Source organism: Mya arenaria, chromosome 3 (genome assembly GCF_026914265.1).
Source record: "Mya arenaria isolate MELC-2E11 chromosome 3, ASM2691426v1".
NCBI classification, from domain to species: domain Eukaryota; kingdom Metazoa; phylum Mollusca; class Bivalvia; order Myida; family Myidae; genus Mya; species Mya arenaria.
The window spans coordinates 35,938,474-35,959,817 of record NC_069124.1 but is presented as its reverse complement, the minus strand read 5'-3'; the positions used below and the strand labels follow the sequence as shown (position 1 = coordinate 35,959,817).

The window sequence follows — 21,344 nt, the reverse complement described above, 5'->3', positions numbered from 1 at the left end:
ATATTCTTTAGTCAATATGAACGCTGGCAAATTGCACGTCCTCTCTAAAGTCACCAATGACTGAAGCTAGGGTTATGGTTCTTTCACATATTGCCCTTTGTCCATGCTTCAAATTACATCGAATTCCGATCAGTAGTTTCACCAAGTTATTCTCCGGACAAAAGAGTGAAGGACGGATGGAATGGCGGACGGGTGGCGACGATTTACTTCCCCAAGTGACATTTTCACATGAAAAGCCTCCTTTATGTTCATTATATTATAACATGTTTTTCATAACTCAGTTATCAAGGTCAATGTTACAGACAATTGTAAATTATTAAGTAATTGGTAGACGGCTGGATCATGTAGATAATAGTTCTAGTTGGTAGGAACAAGGTGAAGATTATTGCTTGTATTAAATTATTATATACCCAAAACTTAATTGTGCCAAAATTTCCTGACAACACAAATTGAAATCTTGGTTTCATCCCCTTCTGGATGAAGTTATGGCCAGGCTTCAAGTTTTTTAACTCTTCCCCCCGACACCGAACATTATTTCAACCTTTTTTCTTTTCTTCTAAAATACCATCATATGCTATAAATGGTAATAGCAATATTCTTATTTCAAAACCAAACGACAATGGCAAGCTTTTGTTTTTATTTGTTTCAACAGAATAAATACATAACAAAAAGAATCCAAAATTAAAACAAGCAACCATATCTGTTGCATAAAAACAAGGCTTAATAGAATCAAACGTCCAAATATTGAGGGGACTGTCAGGAAAATATAAAATCCATGAAAATAAATCAGCCTTAACTAATAATATTGTCTAAGGCCATGATAATGTACAAAAACACTATTCAATTAGCATAGGAAGTGAATGTGTATTGCAAAATTTGTAAAATATGCGAACATTTAAAATTACCAATCTATGTGCATATTTATGTTGCAAAAACCAAAATTAATAGTTTCAAGAAGAAAGTGGCCAGGCTCCAATTTCTCGAATAATCTTCAGTACCTTAACAGGAACAGGCTTGGCCTACTATTTTTGTTTATATATATATATAACCTTGAGCACAATCTATATATATTTGTTTTAATATCATAATAATGAACAATAACTTCAAGTATCACAAGATACGTAAAGGACACCAAGTTTAGTGATAAGTGGTGGTAGGTTTAGCCAAATTGAGGGCGGACATAGTTAATACAGTTGTGCCAATTCAAGGGCCATAACTCTGGATTAACGGAGGCGACATGGCTGGTTATTGAACCTGACCGATATATTCTGCCCATACACATTCTGCCCAAATTTGGTTATGATTTAAACCAAGACTTCTTAAGTTATTGACGGACAACACCAATATGTTGTTTAGCCTCTTACAGTAGATAATCAACAGTATGTGTAATACTGGTAGAATTAATAAGGTAACTAACATTATGTAAATCTATGAAACGTTTAATAAAAAGAAGTATATTCTTTCACAGATGTAAAAAAAGTGCAACATTGTGTTTCATTATCAAATATTAAAGATTATTAATGGTTGCAGAAAAATACAAAAGAAAATTACTATGTCCTTGGGCATATTCAGTTAACTTGAACCAAATTATGCATAAATATAAACTACTTTTTTTTGTGTGAAATAAAGTATAAAGCTGCACTCTCACGGATTGAAAGTTTTGACAACTTTTTTGTCTTTTTTTGTCTTGAAACGAGCCTTTAAGCTTTAAGTAAGCATTTTGTCTAAATAAAAATATCAAGGTACTTTAACATTACATACTATTTAAGATTTGTTGAGAAATCGGAGCCTGTTCTGACTGAACACTATCATTTCAATATAAATGTCAACACTTGCCCCTTGTGTTTTTTTCCAGACGACCAAGGGGCATATTCCAACAATTACTTTAGCCAGAGCTATGAGACTTACTATTGTCATTATGCATATGTATATCAGGTTGTTTTCCTAATTAATCTTTAATATAGATTATATATATATATATATATAGTAAGTTTCTTTGTCATGGCCAAGAGTCTTGCACATCAATAATAGGTTATGACAATACCATTTATATTTTATTGGCAAAACACACAGGCTCAATTATGAGGAAAAAATTGAAACCATAATGAGTTAAATAATGAGTTATATGAAGGCACATACTTTTTAAACTGATGTTGCATACTGATGCTCCAATATAAAGACTTGGTAATATAATATGTGCAGATTTCTGAATTTACCTCAATAAGGAAATTAACAAAATTGAGATTATTAATCCAAAACTATTTTCCATGTGTATGAAATCTCGTTTTTTAATGACTTTGAAAGAAATTGCAACAATATTAAATTTAATTTATTGAAGTTGATCTTTAAATTCATTTTGAACATTCAAGATATGTGTACCTGTTGGAAACTACCCAAAGCTAACAAAAGAGAAATAAAAGTAAAACAAGCAACCATTTAACTAAACTTGGATTATTTCCATAAACTAAACAAAATAATACTGGCAAATTTAAAATCTAATAGTCAATTTTAAATTATAATAACACAAGTACCTTTGCCTTAATGATAACACTTGTTGCTAACTTGAATGTAAAGAAATACAAATATAACAAAAATTTGTACAAAATGAATGTACAAAGATGTTTTTAGCATTCATTTCTCATAATTAAAGTTGTCATTGTCGAAATAGCTTAAAGTGACTCAATCAAAAAATTTAAGTTGACAACAATTTTTCCAAATAAACAAACACCAAACTGCAGCTGGCATATCAGTACATCACTTAAACAAAAAATTGGTAAATCCAGGCATAGAATATTGCATTCTAAAATTACTAGATTATTTTGCCAAATATTTCAATACTCGATGATAAATTATCAATACAGCAAGGCTTTTGTTTACATTTCACACTATAATGTTGATGTCTGACCCTACAAAACATGAATGATTTCCTTTTATGTGAATCACTGTCCTAATGATAACCATTTTTTTCTATTGATATGTACTGCATTTCATGTTGGTAGGCCAAAGATCACAATTACAAGGACTCCAGAGAGATGTAATCATGTATATTCAAGTGGATGATGTTCATACTGTGCAAGTTTCATTCATAATGCCATTTACAATATAAGTAGACAGATATTTGAAATGACTGCCTGAGAAACCTGAACAAGGTATGTATGCATGTGAAGGTAAATGCATTTGTGCGGAAGAAATAACCTTTTCATGGTACTTTCATTAAAAAATTTAACAATACTGGACAGGTTTTATCAAGAAAATTAAACAAATGCCCTTTCCTTTGTAAAACTGGTTTTCATGTTTAACATTAACAAACTCAGGTTGGATTTCTATTTGGAATATTTAACAGAAATTACCACCAGCCATTTGATAACCTTCCTAGGCTTTATCACCTCATGTTTAACTCACTAAGCTAATCCCAACAACTAATTAAATGCTCGTTTTTCCATAAAATGTTCACGATTTGCAATCTCATGTAGGATTTCTATTTGGATCTTGTTCAGAAATTGGCACCTGCTTTTCAATAACTGTCTTAGGCCCACTGTGGCCAATCTGCACAGTAATAAACCCTCCCTGGCCAGTTTGCATAGTATATGTTTCCCCACAGTGCTGTTCGCTGCTGGTTGTTGTCTGTTCATTTGCGATATCGAACTTAACAAGTTCCTCAAGATCTTGAAATTTCCTGGAGTAGTCAATACTGCTTTCCTGCATCATACACTGTAGCGAAGAATCCACCTGAATCAAACAAGACTTCAAAATTAATCCATTTTTATGGATAAAAGGACACAAAATAATATTAGACATTTCTACTTTTGAAGGTGTTATTTTTCATGTAATTTGCTCATGTACAAATGGAAAGGCTTACCAGGGGTACAATAGCAATGAAAATACATTTCAGGGTTTCCGACTAAATCATATTTCAAACTACATATGTATTTACCCGTATTTCAATGTACCTCATTTTTATGTGTGTGGAAGTCTCGTGAGTTATCGCTGAAGATGGACAGGGGAAGAGTGGTGGTGAACCCTGAAGCCCCACCTCCTGTGGACGTCTTACAGGGGGAATCCAACAGGCTTGTGAGAGACAGGTCCTGCACCTTGAGAGAGATTCAGGAATAAAACAATACTAAAACAAGTCTTATTAACAATTTTGTATATATAACTTGACTTCTATGATTAATAACTACGCCAGCTGTTTTTCATGTTAAAGGGGCAAATACTGAGGAACTCCACAATCAAACATGACCTTAAACCCACAAACACTGATACTAAATTTCATCATGATTAGATAAACAAGAGGACCAACATGGCTGTATATCGCTAACCTGATTAAACTTACCAACAAGTCAGTGGTTATTTAGGATGTTACTGCTTGCCTAGGTAGTAAGTGGTTCCCTAGTAATTTGATGGTTTATAAGGAGGTTGGTACTTGTAAAGAGAAATTAATAGTATTTCTAAGGAGGATTTTCAAAGATTATTCTACTATGTAAATATATAGAAAAAAACTGAGACCTTCTAGGTGGGGCCAGCATTGACTCCAATGGCAAAATTTTAATAAAGGACCTCTACATGAGGCTACATAAAACCTATCAAGGGTCTCTGCCTTGCAGATTTAGGGAAAATTTTTAAAGACTTTACTTTAAAAAGTATATAGAAAACCTGAGAACCTGGGGCTGGACCAGCTTTGGCCCATAACTTGAACAATTTTGGTGAAGAACTACCACATAATCGCTACATTCCATATGTCAAAGGTCTGGGCTATGATTTTTAAAGGGAGATGCAGTCAAAACTTGTTGGCTCGATATCGCATGTGCCGATATCCTTGTTGGCAAGAACCGGATGAAAAGGACTAAATTTTTAACTATTTGTTCATATAAAATTTGATCTGAAGGCTCGATATCTTGAGGGTTGATATTTTTCCACGTTCGATGTCATTTTTGCGGTCCCTAGTAAGAATTTCACACTTTGTTTTGTTTGCTTGGCTTGAAGTAATTTTTACAGGCTCTAGTAAGAATTTCACACCTATATCATCAAGGCTTCATTCACAACTATTGCGTAAATAAATAATATTTTCATAGTATCGAATGCCTGATGTTGTGAACTGGCAGAAACCCTTTGTACAATATGTAACTATGTCCAATAAATACTTTTCTCTTGCCTAGATAACATAGCAAATAACAAATGAGGTAAACAAGACTTTCTATAAGGTTTCTTAGAAAAACACACATTTAGTATTTAAAGCAATTCCAGTTGGCTTGATATTCTCGAGGCTCGAAGTATTTTGGCCGGTCCTTGGAATCGAGCCAACAGGTTTTGACTGTATTGCCTTATAAATGAACTGAAGTTGGCTTTCTTACTAAAGCTGTACCTTGTTACAACAACATGATCAATTTAGTCATAAAGTCTTGGTCGAGTGAAAACTAAGCTTAAAAAAACAACAACATGGCTTGAAACTATTATGAAATCTGGCCAGCAGTTTCTGAGGAGCAGATTTTCCATACAGTTATATAGTGAAAACAGTAACAAGCCTTGTCCGCACAACTATGGCGCAACTGAGGTTATTAAACCAACGATCAATTTTACCTACGACATTATGCCTAAAATCAGTGTTACCAAGTTTCACCATGATTATATGAAAAGCATCTTAACTGTTGTCTGCACATAAAGCTACAGAATATTTTTTACATAAAAGGTGTATAACTTCTGAATTATTGAGGCAATTTAGCCCACAATCAAATATGACCGAGACATTATGCTAAAAAACCCTGTCACAAAGATACATCATGGCATGTCTGCACAAGATTTTGCTGATGCAACATTTATGCTGTAAACAACACCAAAAGTTTTACCTGCCTTTTTAAGGCTTTTTTATCACAATTGCGTATTAAAATTCAAATTCAACTGGCTCATAAACTCACATCTCCATTGAGCCACTGCTGTTCTGGTGAAGAGGTTCGAAACAGGTTTCTGACAGGGGGACTGTGAAGGGGAATATGGCGGCGGGTCTCGGCGTCAGCCAAGCGCATAGGTGGTGTGGCCAAGCCGGGGTCAAGTGTTTGCGGCTTGGAGTTGTCACCCAGGAGGCTGGAGAAAGTTGTGTCTCCCTCAAGGTCAGCTGGAAAAGGGCATCATCAATCATTAATAAAAGATGGATAATATCAAAACAAACTAACACCTACTCAATTTTTTCAACTAAAAGCGCCATGGAGCAAACACCAATGCTTTTCTTTTGCATTTCAGTGGAAAAAGGGGCATGACAAAATAATTCTCAAAGCAGATGTTATGGGAGTTGCTGAACGTGTGTGTTCTGTCTCTGACAACATGTGTAAAAAGTTTATTTGTGTATCATGTTGTTTTTTTAGTTATGGCCAAGTATTTGCGCACAGAAGACAACACCATTCATACTTTATATTGACTTTAAAAATACAGTAACCAAGAGCTGTCAGTTCTTGACAAATGCCCCTGAAGTTCCATCAAGTTCAATGGATTATGCAATTAATAATGTGAATATTCAGGAAGAGCTGACATAACCTATAAGCATATGCCAGATCCCATGATGGTTCACACCAAGTGTGGGGGAGTGATGAGAGTAAGAGTCAGGGAGCTGGGTCTTGCATGTAACACATATAACAAGTTTTGTGTAAAGTAATTATGTACTGATGAAGCAATACAAGATTTAAAGGAAATATAGAATACATATTACCTGTCATTTTAGCTTCGCAACACCATCGGAGACCATGGCATGGTTACTATAAAATGTCAGTGTTGTAATTGGTCTGATGCCAAGAAGTTCAGAAAGATACAATGTGGTCGAGACATGAACCTAAGGAATGGGTTGATGTGTGTAAATAGTGCCAAAACTCTTGCTGTGTGAGTCTGGCCAATTTGAGGGATAAGATGGGTATAATATCGTTTAAGTTATAAAAATCAGTAATTACAATTGATACTTGGCTTTCATTTAGCTGTATCAATCTGATTTGAGCTAGCAGCACATCGTCTAGGTCATGTGTCCAATTTTTGGCATGAGCGAGTTTTTCAGCCCAATCATGACCAACTATGCTTTATCTGCATATATGCAGAATTTCATGATGTTATGGCTGTTAGTGTGACCTTGACCTTTGAGTCAAGGACAAGGGTCTTGCACATGACAAGTACCGAATTATTCTGTACCAAACACGTGTAATTATAATTTCCCTTTGGTATGATCAAGTCACAGTCCAGACACAACTCTATTTGCATAAAGGCAGCATTTCATAATGATTAAATTCTGAGTGTTACCTTGACCTTTGAGGAAGGGACATGGGCTTTGTACAAGACATATCATCTTTATGTACTCTTAATAACATGTGTGCCTATTTAAGAATCCCTTCATGCATGACAAGTCACAGCCCGGACAGAAATTATGTGGGTCTTGCATCAGACCAGTCATCTTTACTTATTTTGATTCAGATTTATGTATAAGTTAGACCAAGAATATCAGGTAAAATCTTAATGATAAAGAATGCCCGATGTACCAAATATGATAAAGATGTCTTAGATTTAAACCTGTTTTATGCAGGCGGGGAACCAATTTATTACGTCATGTTGTCAAACTACAAATCTTAACAATTAAGCATGGTCCATATTTAATGTAGGTTTTAATCTAAGGTAAAATTTATCAAGAAGATCAAGTTAAGATTATGATTATATTTCATAGTAACTCTTGTCTTCAACTGTGATTAGAAGTCATGCATGCCTTTGGTGAAATGTTCACCAACTTTGATTTTAACATCAAATGTCATAGGATTTGAAAGGTATGCACGTAAAAGTATATATGAACTCTTCCGGTATGGATTTAATAGTCAGACCCTCGGGTACAGACTGTACTACACCAGCTTCTGTGCATGCTTGGGTCGGATTTGATCATCTGCACTGACTCACATGAAAGATACTTACAATTAAAAGAAATATTTTCCAAATATTTTGTCGGTCGAGAGTGACTGCATTTTCCACTAAATACTTTATCAAAAAAACTAACTAGTGGTGAGGGAGATATCCAGCAGTGCAGACAAGTTGGGGGGACTGACAGGGGCAGACACAGTGTGACCTAGTCGGGTGGGGCTAGAAAACACCGAGGTCATCACCACCGAGGCAGGGCTTCGAGTCTCCCGAACCGCTGACATGCCAGCAGCCTTCAGGGAGCGTGGAGACATGGAACCAAGCTGAAACACAGCAACAATAGTATGAAAATGGCCCCTTAGCCTCGAACCAAGAAGGCAGTAACTAATATTTGTAGTATACAAGAGAAAAACAGCTACAAAATATTTTACTTCCACATCAACAGATGCAAAAATTCCCAAATTACTTTGCAATTCAGTGCACATTAGTTGATTGGCTGAAATCTTTGTGACATGGATGCTTATAAAAAAACATAGATGCCAATATGGTTTCAAATAGATATCTAGTCATATAAGAAACACTCAAAGCCATAAATTTAAAAGAGGTAATAAATGCTATAAAAGATTTAAGTTTATAATTCTCTGTCCTAATAGCAATTGAAAATAAACAAGAGTGCTGCATTGTGCTAGCAATTCAATAGTCCCCATTAGTTTTGTTGCCATTGTAACAAATTGTTGATAAATGTTGTGTTTAGTTTCTCTCTTGACCCCTAACCACTTGTGCACAAACCTAGCTTGCCTACTAAGTTATCGCAGGATCCAATTTTTTTTCTGAATGGACAAAGACATTCACACTATTTCATTATATCATAACAACTTCATGTTTTGACATGAATAAAATTACATGCATAACCTCCAAGTGGACTTCTAACCACCTACCAAGTTTCATTAACCTAGCTTGCATAATTCCCGAGTTATTGCAGGATCATGACAGAAATAGTGTTATTTTCACTGTTTGTTGCCATAGCTAACATGATTTTTACCTGACAAATCCCTTACACCTAGTAGAATGGCTCTTTATCCACATACTAATTTTGGACTATGGTAATTATGTTAAAACAAGCATTTAACATGCCTGCTACATGTGACTCTGAGATATGTAGGAGCGTCTCCCTACCACTGAGAGAAATGTTGGAGAAACTGACACTGGCTGAGAACCAGGGCACACCTTGGGCCATTTTCATTACAAGGTAACTTATTTTTTGAAACTTGTAAGGATTTAAAGCTAAATGTTCTTGAAAAGGACAACTCACATGTGAATCTGGGATATGAAGGAGTGTCTCATCACCGTTGAGAGAAATGTTGGAGAAACTGACATTAGGCGACAGAGGCCGAGAGCCGGGTGATGACGTCAACGTTGTACACACTGTGCTTATACCTGTACAGGTAAACATTTCAGAATTTTTTTTATTCATGAACTTCATAATTAAATCTCTTTATATCAATTACAGCATCAAAAAGTTCCTATAATATACATGTGTAATTCAATCTTATAATACTCATAAACACATAAAAAATTGCATCAAAAACTGCGAGTATGTTTAACTTCTCATCTGATAGGTTTTACATAAAGAATTACACTGCATAATACATTAATTTCAACTACATGACATACTACTGGAATGCCCACTCAGCCCAACTGGAGAGCCCGGAACGACAGTAGACACGGGCACAGACTGGATACCCTTGATTGGGTGTCCGATAATGGTCTGGGTGACGCCCTCCCCGGAAGTGGGCGGATTGTTGGGTATCTGGGTGCCTGGGACCATGGGGATGATTGCAATGTATTCGGAATTCTTTGGCAGGATGGTTCGCTGAATGAGGCTGCTTTGTGTCGCACCTCCTCGACCTCGTAATGGCTTCAGCTTGCGACGCATGAAGGGCTTCTGATAAATATATAATAACTTAAATCAGAAACATTTACAATTCTGCTTAAAGCATTTTAAGAACAATTGCAAAGTTAAGCATTTTGGTTTTAATGTATGCTGCATTAAGAATTTGAAATTCTAGGACACAAAAGTGTTAAGCTTTAAAACTATTTACTAGCATTTAAAATCACACATGTCCGACTTATCTGCACAAAGTCATATGTCCAACTTACATTAGTGTTCACAGGGTTATATTTCTGTATCATCTCACGAGCAGACATAACATTAACAGTGTTAGTTGGTATGACAGACTTGGAAGGCTGGGCGGGGATCCGGAACACACCATTCTGACTGGTGACAGGTAATGCCCCAGGGTGGAGGGGAAACTGAAATGCAACAGGTAACATCGTTAGCAGTGCTAATTGCAACCCAAGTGTTGGTTGTTGGTCAGGGATCCAAGGTTGATTGAATCATCTAGCATGCAGAAATGTCGATGTTAAGGACGCTGGTGTCCATCCAGGGAACATTGTTCTTGAGGATGACTGACACAGCTCTGGAATGCAGGTGAAACTGAAGTACAACAGACAGTATTACGTATTTCTTTATCATCTTGTAATGAGCCCAGACTTGGTTGGCTAGTTGAGGATAGGGACAACAAATCTGGGCGGGTGGTCAACACTGCCCTGAGGTTGAGGGTGAACTGCAGATTGAATTTTGATAAAAGAAAAATGGTTTATTGTAATAATCATAAAAATAGTTCCTATCTAAGGTATGAAAACTCATAAAGAAGTAAACATTATGCAAATTATTAAAAAACAAAAATTGTAAGCTTAGCTTTATCCTGCTAGAAGGGACTAAAGAAGTTTTGAGAAATTTGGGCCAGGCTTTTTAGGCTGGAAGAGATACAGAAGACACTGTTCCGGCTGGTGACTGGCAATGCTCTAGGATTGAAGGGAATCGAAATACAGCATATGGTTGCAGCAATGCCATGATGTATATATAATTTGTTTTTCTTTTAATTGTATTAAAACAAAACTTTAAAGCATAAATGAGAAAATGAACATCTCATTAAAACTGCCTACGAGATCTGTCATACCAGTCTCAGAATACAATCATCACAATTGCCTGTACAAGACCAATTAAGATAGGAATGTCAATTTCTCAATCACAGGCCATGATGTCTATGTGTTCAGGTATATTTATTTAAGATCTCTTTGAACTGTAGGTGATAATCCTTTATGAAAACAAGAATTGATTATCGTCCATGCCAGAGGCAAACAGGCAATTTTGGACAATACTTGAGCATTGATTTATCCCTACCTAGAACCAAGTTCTTACATCAGTTATCTGTAGCCCGAGAGTCTGACAGGACACATCCTTGCCTGATTTCTTTGCCACCCCTGTCGGGCTCCGACCCTTGGGTTTGGTCTTAGCCCCAGGATTGTGACCACACAGCTGGCAGGTCATATTTGCTCCAGTTGTCTGTAAACAAGCGAGGCAATATTTTAACCAGAAATCCAGATAATGTTTTGGGTAAAAGGGTATTTTACTTCCTTTTCTCCAACGAGTATTACATGCTCTGATTTTAACACAAAAGAATGTAAATTCAAATGCAAAGTGTATTTACTATTAAAACATTTGAACAGCTAGTAACCCAAGAAATGAAGTCTTGTGTAAGATATTTTTCTATGAAATAACCGGTTGGAAAAAATACATTCATCCCCAACGCAGTGAGTTCCCTTTTAAATCAAGTGGGGAGTTAGTATTGTAAAGAAAAGTAATTGCTGCCTTGAATTGGCTAATCTCCACTCTGACATTAATATTTGATCAATGAATAACTTACTCGTCAATACACATGCCATACAATAACAAGGATGTTTTGACTAGATATAATGTGTTTTGATACAACAAAGGCTTTAAATCAATTGTTTTTTCAGAATGTTCACACGTTTATACGAAATTAAGCACCTTATCTGGAGCTCTGATTTTAATTATGAATTGCAGTTTTTGTCAAAACCAATACCTTACTATTTTAACGACCATCATATGAAGACATGAAAATGTTTTTTTCTTCTTGAAAAAATAAATAAACAAACATTGCATAAAAAAATAACAAACATTGCAAAAATCAGGTCATTTAAAAACAATAACACTTTCTTTTCACTGCTCAAAGCATCACATTGCTTAAAGGTTTAAAACTCACTTTAGAGAAATCTGTAATCTCCATGGTAGCGAGATGAGACAAGCGTCGTAACATGTTGTTCAGGGTCATCAGAAGCTCATCTTCCAAGGCTTCCTCTTCTTTTTGCAGACTCAGCCAATCATATTCCAGCTTCACCTCGCCCTCCCCACCGAACATTAAGTACAGCTGCGCAACAGTAATATCTGTGCTATCTATTACACTCCACCCTTTTTCAAACATTTTTGTAAAAAGTTTTTTCAAATTCTCGTGACTAGAATTAATCTCACTTGCACTAACTGGTTTTCTGCCACCTTCTCCCTCACTTTCTGCTTCCTCATATGAAACATTTGCTGATGTACATGTACCGGCTGAATTAGGGCTGCTTAGGTCAATTTTGACAATTTCTGTGTCTATAGAATCTGGAAACATTGCATTTTCTCCATCAGCTATAGCACTTACTTCATTAGATGAGATCCTCACAGCAGGAGACATACATGCATGCCCCTTAGCATCCAAAGTAACACTGTTATTTTTTTCTACATGCGTAGCATCGACAGTAACTTTATCACATTTGTCTTCATTATCCGTCCCCACACTATCAAATACCCCAACTTCTGTTGTCAAAGAATTCATCAAAATTCTATCACTGAGATGTAATGATTTTCTGCATAAGGCTTCGTCTGTGATTCTATTGCATGTACACATACAGGTACGGGGAATTCCCTTTCCCGCTACACTGTCTTCATCGCCATGGTTCCTCAATGAGCATGTGTTACATGTATCAGCACACTGGCACTGTTCTGACCTTGAAGGAACCTCCGTACATATACTGGCTACAGAACCTTGTCGGCTTGGAGCATCTTTTGGTATCTTGCGCTTTCCACCACTGGGACCTGCATGACGATTTTTAAAACTGTTAACAAGATATTCAGAAACAAGTACAGTGATTTAAATACACATTAAACCAAAAATATAGTAAAATAGGAAGTTAACAAATATAAGAGAATTTACAGTGTTAAAAGTCTGAATTTCCAACCATAGGTTCATCATATAGAGCATATAGATCATGTGGAAATTGCTATTAAATTTGTTTATCTAGCAATATTTACTATAACTCTGGTACAAAACAGTAAAAAAAAATTTAGTATTGTATCAAGTCAAACAGTACCTCAAATTGATTTATATACAAACCACACAGGTCGTTTTCTAAGCTGCCTTTTCCAAATGCATGTATAACAAATTTGAGACTTATGTAAGAGCTAGTTTAACAAGCAAACTCCTTTCTTGAAACATCACTCACTGCATGTGGTCTCCTTGCAGTGCTTATTCAGGCTGAAATGCAGGACCGGGTCGTCAATGGGCTCCAGGGTCACAACCTTTAGAGTGGCACCCTTACCTGGGTACACTCGAAACTCCTGGCTCGGAGCTTCCAGGCTGTTAAGTTTCTCTTTCTATGAAGACAGTTAAAGATATTTACAAGCTTTTTTGCTGCCCCTTTAAATCCTGATGTGGGAGGTCCCCTGAATCCTCGCCTACTTTCAGTAATTGTCCGGCTAGTTATAAGCACAATATAAACCCTCAGTGACAGAATGATGATAGAAGCTGCATGTTAGTTATTCTTATTCATGCAGGGACCATTGTCTTAACAGTTCTAACTTTTTTCAAATGCATGATAATCAGACATGTGTCATTAGTAACACATTTCATGATGATCTTTTTATGATTGTAAAATTACCAAAACATACACTTAAAGCTGCACTCTCACAGATTGAACGTTTTGACAAGTTTTGAATTTTTTCTCTTAGAACGAACCAATTTTTGCGAAAATCCATGGAAACCAGTTATATAAGACTGCTGACAAAAAAATAGATCTCAGATTGCTATATATTTTATATATAAGTTTAAAAATTTATGTTTTATGCATTTTTCTTAAACGGTAAGTAATGGTTTAAGCCATAAAACATTCATTTTCAAATGGAAATATCAAAATCTGCGATCTGACCTTTTGTCAGCAATCTTATATCATTGGTTTGCAGATATTAACACAAAAAATTGCTCTATCCAAGACAAAAAATAAAAAAGTTGTAAACATGGCAAATCTGTGAGAGTGCAGCTTTATGATGTTACAGCTATAAAATCTCCAAGTCCAGTATGTCAAGATAAGGATACATGTTTCAGCCTAGTTGTCTTCCATTTCTGTTCAAGGTATTTCACGATAGAGTGAAGGTGCCTGTCTGGGCGGACCGTCACCCGAACACGTGGGTTGTTGGCTTGATCCTGCACATGCTGCCAGGCAACGTTACTACGGGGACGGAATTCCACCGTTATCTTCTCCGGAACTTTAGGTCCTGGCTCTCTCCGAGGCTCTAAGAATGCACAAAGAGTTGCTATGATGATGAGTCAGAGATTCATAACTTGTGTTAAATGTTAAATCAATGAAAAAATGTAAAACCTCATGGAAACAATAGACATATGGATTTGGATTCAATATATTCTTTAGTAAAACAATCTTATATATTTTAGTTTTTACAGAGGTGCATACAGGGGACCTTTTTTCTATTTATTTTTTCTCACTCAACAAATTATAGATTGCCAAATTCCCTTAAATCGTATTCAGCCATCAGATACAATTAACATTCCCTACAAAGCAACAGGGAAATATTGTGGTATGATTTCTTTAATTACTTTTTACTGGTTTGTGACTATGTTTTAATGTTATGCCTGATTCAATACTGGTTGTAAGGTTTCATACACGAAACGTTTGTTTACCTTCATAGGAATTTAACTTTTTCAAAGCATTACACACTGGAGTTTTCACCCTGAAAATCAATATAATGTATGTTTCATGTACTTCATGCATAATATATTTCTTTATTTACATGTTCATATATAAAGTCAATAACATAAAATAGCACAGACAGATGTTTAAGTACACATTCAAAAGTCAATTGTCATTAGTTTTCATTGTGATTCTCCACTTTTAATGGGTCCTTTCTTTTGGCCCTGCTGTAATCATCTTTTCTCTCTTAAAATCTTTTTATTTTACCAAACAAACTGGAATGTCTCTTCTTACATTTTGGCATTTTAACCATATGGAATGGGGCCACATTTCATCCCAAAATCGGTTAAAACCCACTGTTGTCCGACTATGTACCTTACCTTATTCTTTTGCCTTTAACCTTGATAGTTGCAGCCCTGTAAAACAGTAACAGAGTTTAAATTGCACCTATTTCTACTACAAATTTTACTGTAAATCAGTGTTTAACAGTATTTTTATTTTCAAATGCTAATTAGTATTTTTCAAATTACCTGTGATTGTGGGGCATTTATTATCAATCTAGTGAGTTGAATTATTTTGTTTTTAAACAAAAATCCTTTTATAATACACTATCCTAGCTAGAGTCATTTCATCAGTGAACTCAAATGTAGGATTGGTTACACTTGAGCAATGCTATACTTTCAATATCCCATACATATTTCCATTCCATTATAATGTATTCTACTTTGGCCATTTATCCTCATCCAACCATGTTGGACATATTCTCTGGCTTTTAAAATAAACACAAGATTCCTACCCATGGTGGACAAGGTCATTCAATTTCTGCCAGTTCTTGTCATTTGGGTTCACACCTGAAAAGTTACATTTTACTTATCTTGTGTTGGTATTACACAGGACTATACAAATTATACTAGACTAGTAAGATTTTTTTTCCATTGATCTTTCTTTTTTAGGCCGTGAGTACATCATCTCCCAAATAAGTAAACATTTATATGTAAATCATAAATCAAATTCAAAGCATGTTATTTGCTTGCACCAAGTGCAAATAGTCATGGTCTTGCTCACACTTTCTACCACATTATATAATTCACAATTGCTTCTTAATAAAATTGTATTTTAAATACATGTAGATTTCAAAATCTGTGTCACTTTTTTCAGACCAGTCATTGAAATGTTATCAGTGCCAGAAGTGATGTTCCGATGATCGATTATAATCAAAAATCGATTGGTTGGGCCTGAAATCGGCGACAATCCATAGTATTTAGTTATAATCGATTATCGGAGAAAAAAAAAATTAAGTGTTCAGATGTTTTCTTTAACATAATGGCTGATGAAAGCCACAATGAGCAAGAAAATGAACTGTTTTTTATACAACAACACTTAATAACTTCAATCATAGACATAAGGTATATGCACATAATGATTAAGAGTTTAATACTGTACATGAATATAAAACTACAACTCGGGTACTATCTAGTATTTTAAAAACCGATTGTACTATCGTTAATCAGTTTAATACTTGAGTGGAACCGATCATCGATAGTAAAATTGCAATCGATTCCCAACCATAAGTGCCAGGTTTGCAGCAACTGTAACTCTTTGTGTATCATTATTAAACAGTGGTCAAAAGAAGCACAAGCTACGCACCAATATAACGCTAATAATAATAAATGGAGGTTTTGCTAAGAAGTAGGAAAATAAAGCAGGCCATTTTAAAAAGCAGCCGGCATATCACATATCAAGACAAGTGAATTATTCGTTAATCTGTCTTTCCTAACTTTTCCTCTAAGTTCTTACCTCCCCTGAGTTTCTTCCTCATTACACCGTAGCTGATAAGCCCATACAGTTCCTGGATATCCTTCTTCAAGTCTGAATTTAAAGGAATAACAAAATTTGTTCACAACTATGTTTTAACTTAAGTTTAACCTGAAGAAATTGTTAGGGAATTGTTAAGTTTTCAAAATAAATTTTTTTAGCAACTATGTAGTGTCTGAATTTTGGAACCATTCCCAAAGTACATGTAATAATAAAGCTAGATAAAAAGAATTTCCCAACTGGAAAAAAAACGATTCTTTAAGTAGGGTTCATTTTCCAAAATAGCTGGAAAACCTCTGAATTCATAAATATTTATGTTTATATTAAATGTTTTAAATTTGTACAGTATAGCTGAAATAACAAACTGGTGAAAGCATATGTGAAGAAATGAAGTATAAATATTGACTAATTCAGAGAAAAATTAATAACACATGTTTAATACAGAGACTAGGCCTTTAAATCCTCTTTAAATGACTGCCTCCTGCAAAAGGTATTAGTCGGAAAACATTAATAATTTTAACATTAATTCTTTCACTAATAAAATCAGTTTGTTACAATCTTCATTTTAAATTTATCCTGGAGCTATGGTTGCAATAGCATGAAAGGACAGTTACATGGTAGAAAGTCTTAAGTTTGCAGGATACGGAAAATTTTGGTTTGATGCTAGGCAGCTTTAGCCCTTGGAATAAAGCTTTCCATCACACACTTAGATTTTCCTGACTAAGTCATGGATATATTGAATCTAGCAGTAAATAAACTATCTATAACATATTTTATATATATATATATTTTTTTTTTATTCATTCCTCATGGAATATTCATTAACAGTTTCAGGAGCAATACAGTGATCAAAATTAGCATGAACCCAAATCAAACCCAAGTTTGTAATAACAATCTGGGAGTGGGATTATGGGTTATCCTTTATAAATTTGGGCTGATGTGCTATAGACAGATGCATGTTTATTTTTCTCCATTGGCTAAGGAGGAAGAAATCAACCAAATTCAAACCATAGTACATTCATCTTTTATTATATCTTGCTTATCAAGATCTTGCTTTTCTATGCCTACATTTGGTAACATGTGTACAAGTTTCTATGAATATCTTTGGAACAAGCTGATACTATTCCAGGTGCTATAATTATCTAACCTTCATCTATACAGCAGTGATTCATTTTTAATTCCACTGGAGTGCATCCCTTGGGACTACAAATTTCATGACCATGGGTTCTTAGCAAAAAGCTGCGAGTTTCAGTTCCCAGAATAACTTTGTGTACACATCCTCGAGAGGTACAGAATAAGTAATAACCAGTCATTAAAGGACTCGGAATGTTCAGCAAAATGAATCACTGGTCTATGATAACTAACCTTCCACAGGCTGTATGAGTTTTGAGATCTTGTGCCAGGTTCGGTAGTAGAAGTGGCGCACCTGCTCCTTGTTCTTTACGGCTGTCAGCGGCATCGCCATGCTCTTCTTCCTACACTTGGCCACAATCAGGTTGTGAATGCTTTCAAAGTCCTTCCCATACTGGATGGAATATAGTATTTATGATAACAACAATCAGGGGCCGTATTAAAAAGAATTATAATACCTATTCTTAGACATCAACTCACAGATTCAATTCAGTCTATTCGCCAATTATTTATACTGTCCAATCAAACCACTCATATTATACTCTTCAAATTAAGTTAAATCTAAGGTACCTATAAAACAAGGCCCATGTTCTTCAAACACTTTAAAACTCAGTTTATGAATGTTAAAAAAGCATAAAAAACATTGCCTGGGCTTTTCCAAAATCAGAATGTTACATAGCAGGGCTTGTATTTTATGAAAACTATTTATTTATATTAACTTGTAAACAGCTGACGGCTGATATAAAACACTCCTCAAACTGTTTCCTGGGCAGAAACAAGTGTCATTTCTTAGAGGCCAAGAGAACATTACCATGGTTTGTCAAACCCAGGACATCTGCGTTGTGCCATGGACACCTATAAAACTCTAACCCTCTAAATCCATCACAAGAATTCTAGCTTTTGTACTAGGATCATACTTAAAAAAATAAGACACTTGTAATGTGATCAAAATGCTTGGTTCCATGATACAACATCATAAATGGTCAAACTAGAGCCAAATTAATAATAACGAAAATCTAAATGTAACAGAAAAGGCTCTATAATGCAGACAAGCATTATTATCTCTTGTGATGAATGAATCATTTTAGGCTACCGCTAGGGTGTACAAAATTCTGCAAAAATGAATATCTGCCAGTGGTTTGGTTTTTGTTAATAAAATAACCGAACATCAACAAAGTTTAAACAATAAAAATACCAGCATATTGTTATGTGTGTGATTTTGACCCTTTAATAAAGACTTCTTGGTTTGACATAGGAACAATTCAGGGAGGTGACCAATTTCATCTACAGACTGATTTTTCGTTAAAAATATTGTATTAACTTCAGAGATCTCAAACGAAATGAAGCATAATCTTTCCTTAACTAACCTGCATCATGCAAAATGCAATAAGAAATTATTGCTTACCAAAGACAGGCATGTCACTAATTTTAATGAAAAAAATCCACTGACAAATACTTAGCAATATGAAAATAATATTTAAGGTAAATGTACATATCATCACTTAAATGCAAGAACTCAATATCTGCTTCATTTTCTATATGCAGTTAATGAACTAGGGCAATAATATCTTACTTCATTTATTAGGCATCAAAGTACCGACTATAGATATGTGAACACATCTGATGTACCTCACAAAGTCCCTCGAAGAAGCTATCCTTATCTTCGACACTCCACAGTTCCCACTGCCGCTTGCTTTTTGTTTCTGGAGTCGTGGATACAGAGTCTGATGTAGCTGCTAACTTTCTACCAACTAGAAATAACAATTATATCAATATCAGTTAGTACATTTTATGCTCCAGACACTTCTATTAAGCAATCAGCATCCTATTTACGATATGAAATTTCTTTTCACTAAAGGGAGGCAACCACTTACATTTTTTATTTTCTACTATATTTACTTTGATAATAATTTCAAGAAAAAAAAATCTTATCTAGAATTCTACAGTGCAACAAGGTACACTTCATCTAAATCTACAATCTTTCTTATCAACTTCTTAAACAACAGTTACGGTACTGTATCAACTTCTTAAACAACAGTTACGGTACTGTATACACTAATAAGTAAGAAATGACGAAACAAAGAAGTATATTTTTTAAAACAAATTAAGCCATCTAGTATCTTGTGAAACCTTTTTTTACTGGTGACTCAGGTGGACTTAAATCCCTCCGTGGTCTCTTTACAATCCTGGTGCTAAAGCGAGTTGGCTGCTTGCCCGTCCCCTCAACTGCAGGTATTGTTTTTCCTGAACATTTGCTTTCACCATCCACTGACAACTGTTCATCTGGTTCCTGCTTACTCGGTTGCCGACAGACTATTCGCTTTTCAACAATGCATTCTGCTGATTTCTCTTCAGTTTTCACAGATTTCAGACAATCTGATAACTCAGCAGAGTTGGTTTGCCTGTAAAAGATCTCTACTGTGTACAGTACAATTGTATCTATTGATAAGACATATTGATAGGTCATATTGATAGAAACAATGAAGAAAAGCTAATTTTAGCATTGATCTTTTTTCCAATTTATATGAAAACAGAACAAATTCTTAATAATAAAGCCATGTGAAATTCGAACTGCTGTAAAAAACAAATTTAAAAGAAAATAATTATGTTTTGTGATTACACAAATATTCAAAATGGCGGTCATGTTTGTTCCATTGAAATTTACCTTTCTCCGCTTTCTTTAACCACTTCTTCGCCGTGAACACTCTGTCTTCTCTTTCTAGGAGGCATTTAGATTTTGTTGCAGTGAATGCATTCCAAGCAAACCTCTTCCATCTCTTAACATTTGCCGTCTTCGAACGAAACACTTCGTCGTTCTAAAAATATGAAACGCGACGGTTTGAAATTGTTTATGCATGTTTTGCAGTTTTAAAACACTGTTCAGAAAAAAGCATTCATTTCAACATGATCAAATCAGTAAATTATAAAAAATCAAATACATAAAACATTCAAACTGCACAGATCATCACTAAAAACTCAAGTAATTACTTACAGGCGTTTTATTATTGAGCGATCTTCTCCCTCTTTCTACGGAAAAGTAGGTCATGTGATCAAAATTGTCCAGTAATGTTGCATTGTTTCCAACAATGTTTTTAGTCTGTTTTTGTCATTATATTTCAACTTTTCTCTTCAAGTAGATTAAAACTGTGATTAATACATACATTTGAGTTCATGAACATTAAAATTACGATCAAAATGGGTGTCGAATTGCTCAAAACTTTATCCAGTCTTTTGCATGTCAATACCTTCTATTTTTGTGTAGCTCTGGAAAAAAGCATTGTTTTTCCGCACATATTTATATGAAAAGCACTTATATTTTGAATGGAAGTTGCTCTCTACTATATGTTAACTCTTTGCTGAATGTTGCAGTCAACTTCATATCATAAATTTAAAGGATAAACCAGTCAACAACATAGTTAAAATCTTTGACACTAACAACATACTTTGGATACTATTTAAAGTGAATATCTAGGTCGATTTCTGCACATTTTTTCATATCAAAGGTATAAAAATGAGTGATTTCGTATGCCAAAACATATTGCATTTAATTCCATACAATGACATTGTAATCGTGTCTTTGAAAAGTGTATAAACAAAGTGTATAAAATGTAGTCTCTCTAACATGTCACAAGCATTGT

General features: G+C 34.9%; 1 protein-coding gene across 1 annotated transcript; it reads right to left on the bottom strand.

Moving 5' to 3' along the window:
* Positions 1–623: 623 nt before the first annotated feature.
* LOC128228190 (protein cramped-like) lies at positions 624–21,287 on the bottom strand. Its single transcript, XM_052939353.1, has 20 exons — positions 20,699–21,287; positions 20,372–20,522; positions 19,837–20,108; positions 19,336–19,457; positions 17,941–18,100; positions 16,558–16,629; positions 15,557–15,611; positions 15,141–15,176; positions 14,751–14,800; positions 14,151–14,347; positions 13,282–13,432; positions 12,003–12,874; positions 11,138–11,281; positions 10,033–10,185; positions 9,547–9,817; positions 9,185–9,309; positions 8,012–8,195; positions 5,913–6,109; positions 3,951–4,091; positions 624–3,729 (listed from the first exon to the last, which is right to left on the bottom strand). The coding sequence occupies exons 2-20, from the start codon at positions 20,434–20,436 to the stop codon at positions 3,466–3,468; spliced, it is 3,531 nt and encodes a 1,176-aa protein (XP_052795313.1). The 5' UTR covers positions 20,437–20,522; positions 20,699–21,287; the 3' UTR covers positions 624–3,465.
* Positions 21,288–21,344: the final 57 nt, after the last annotated feature.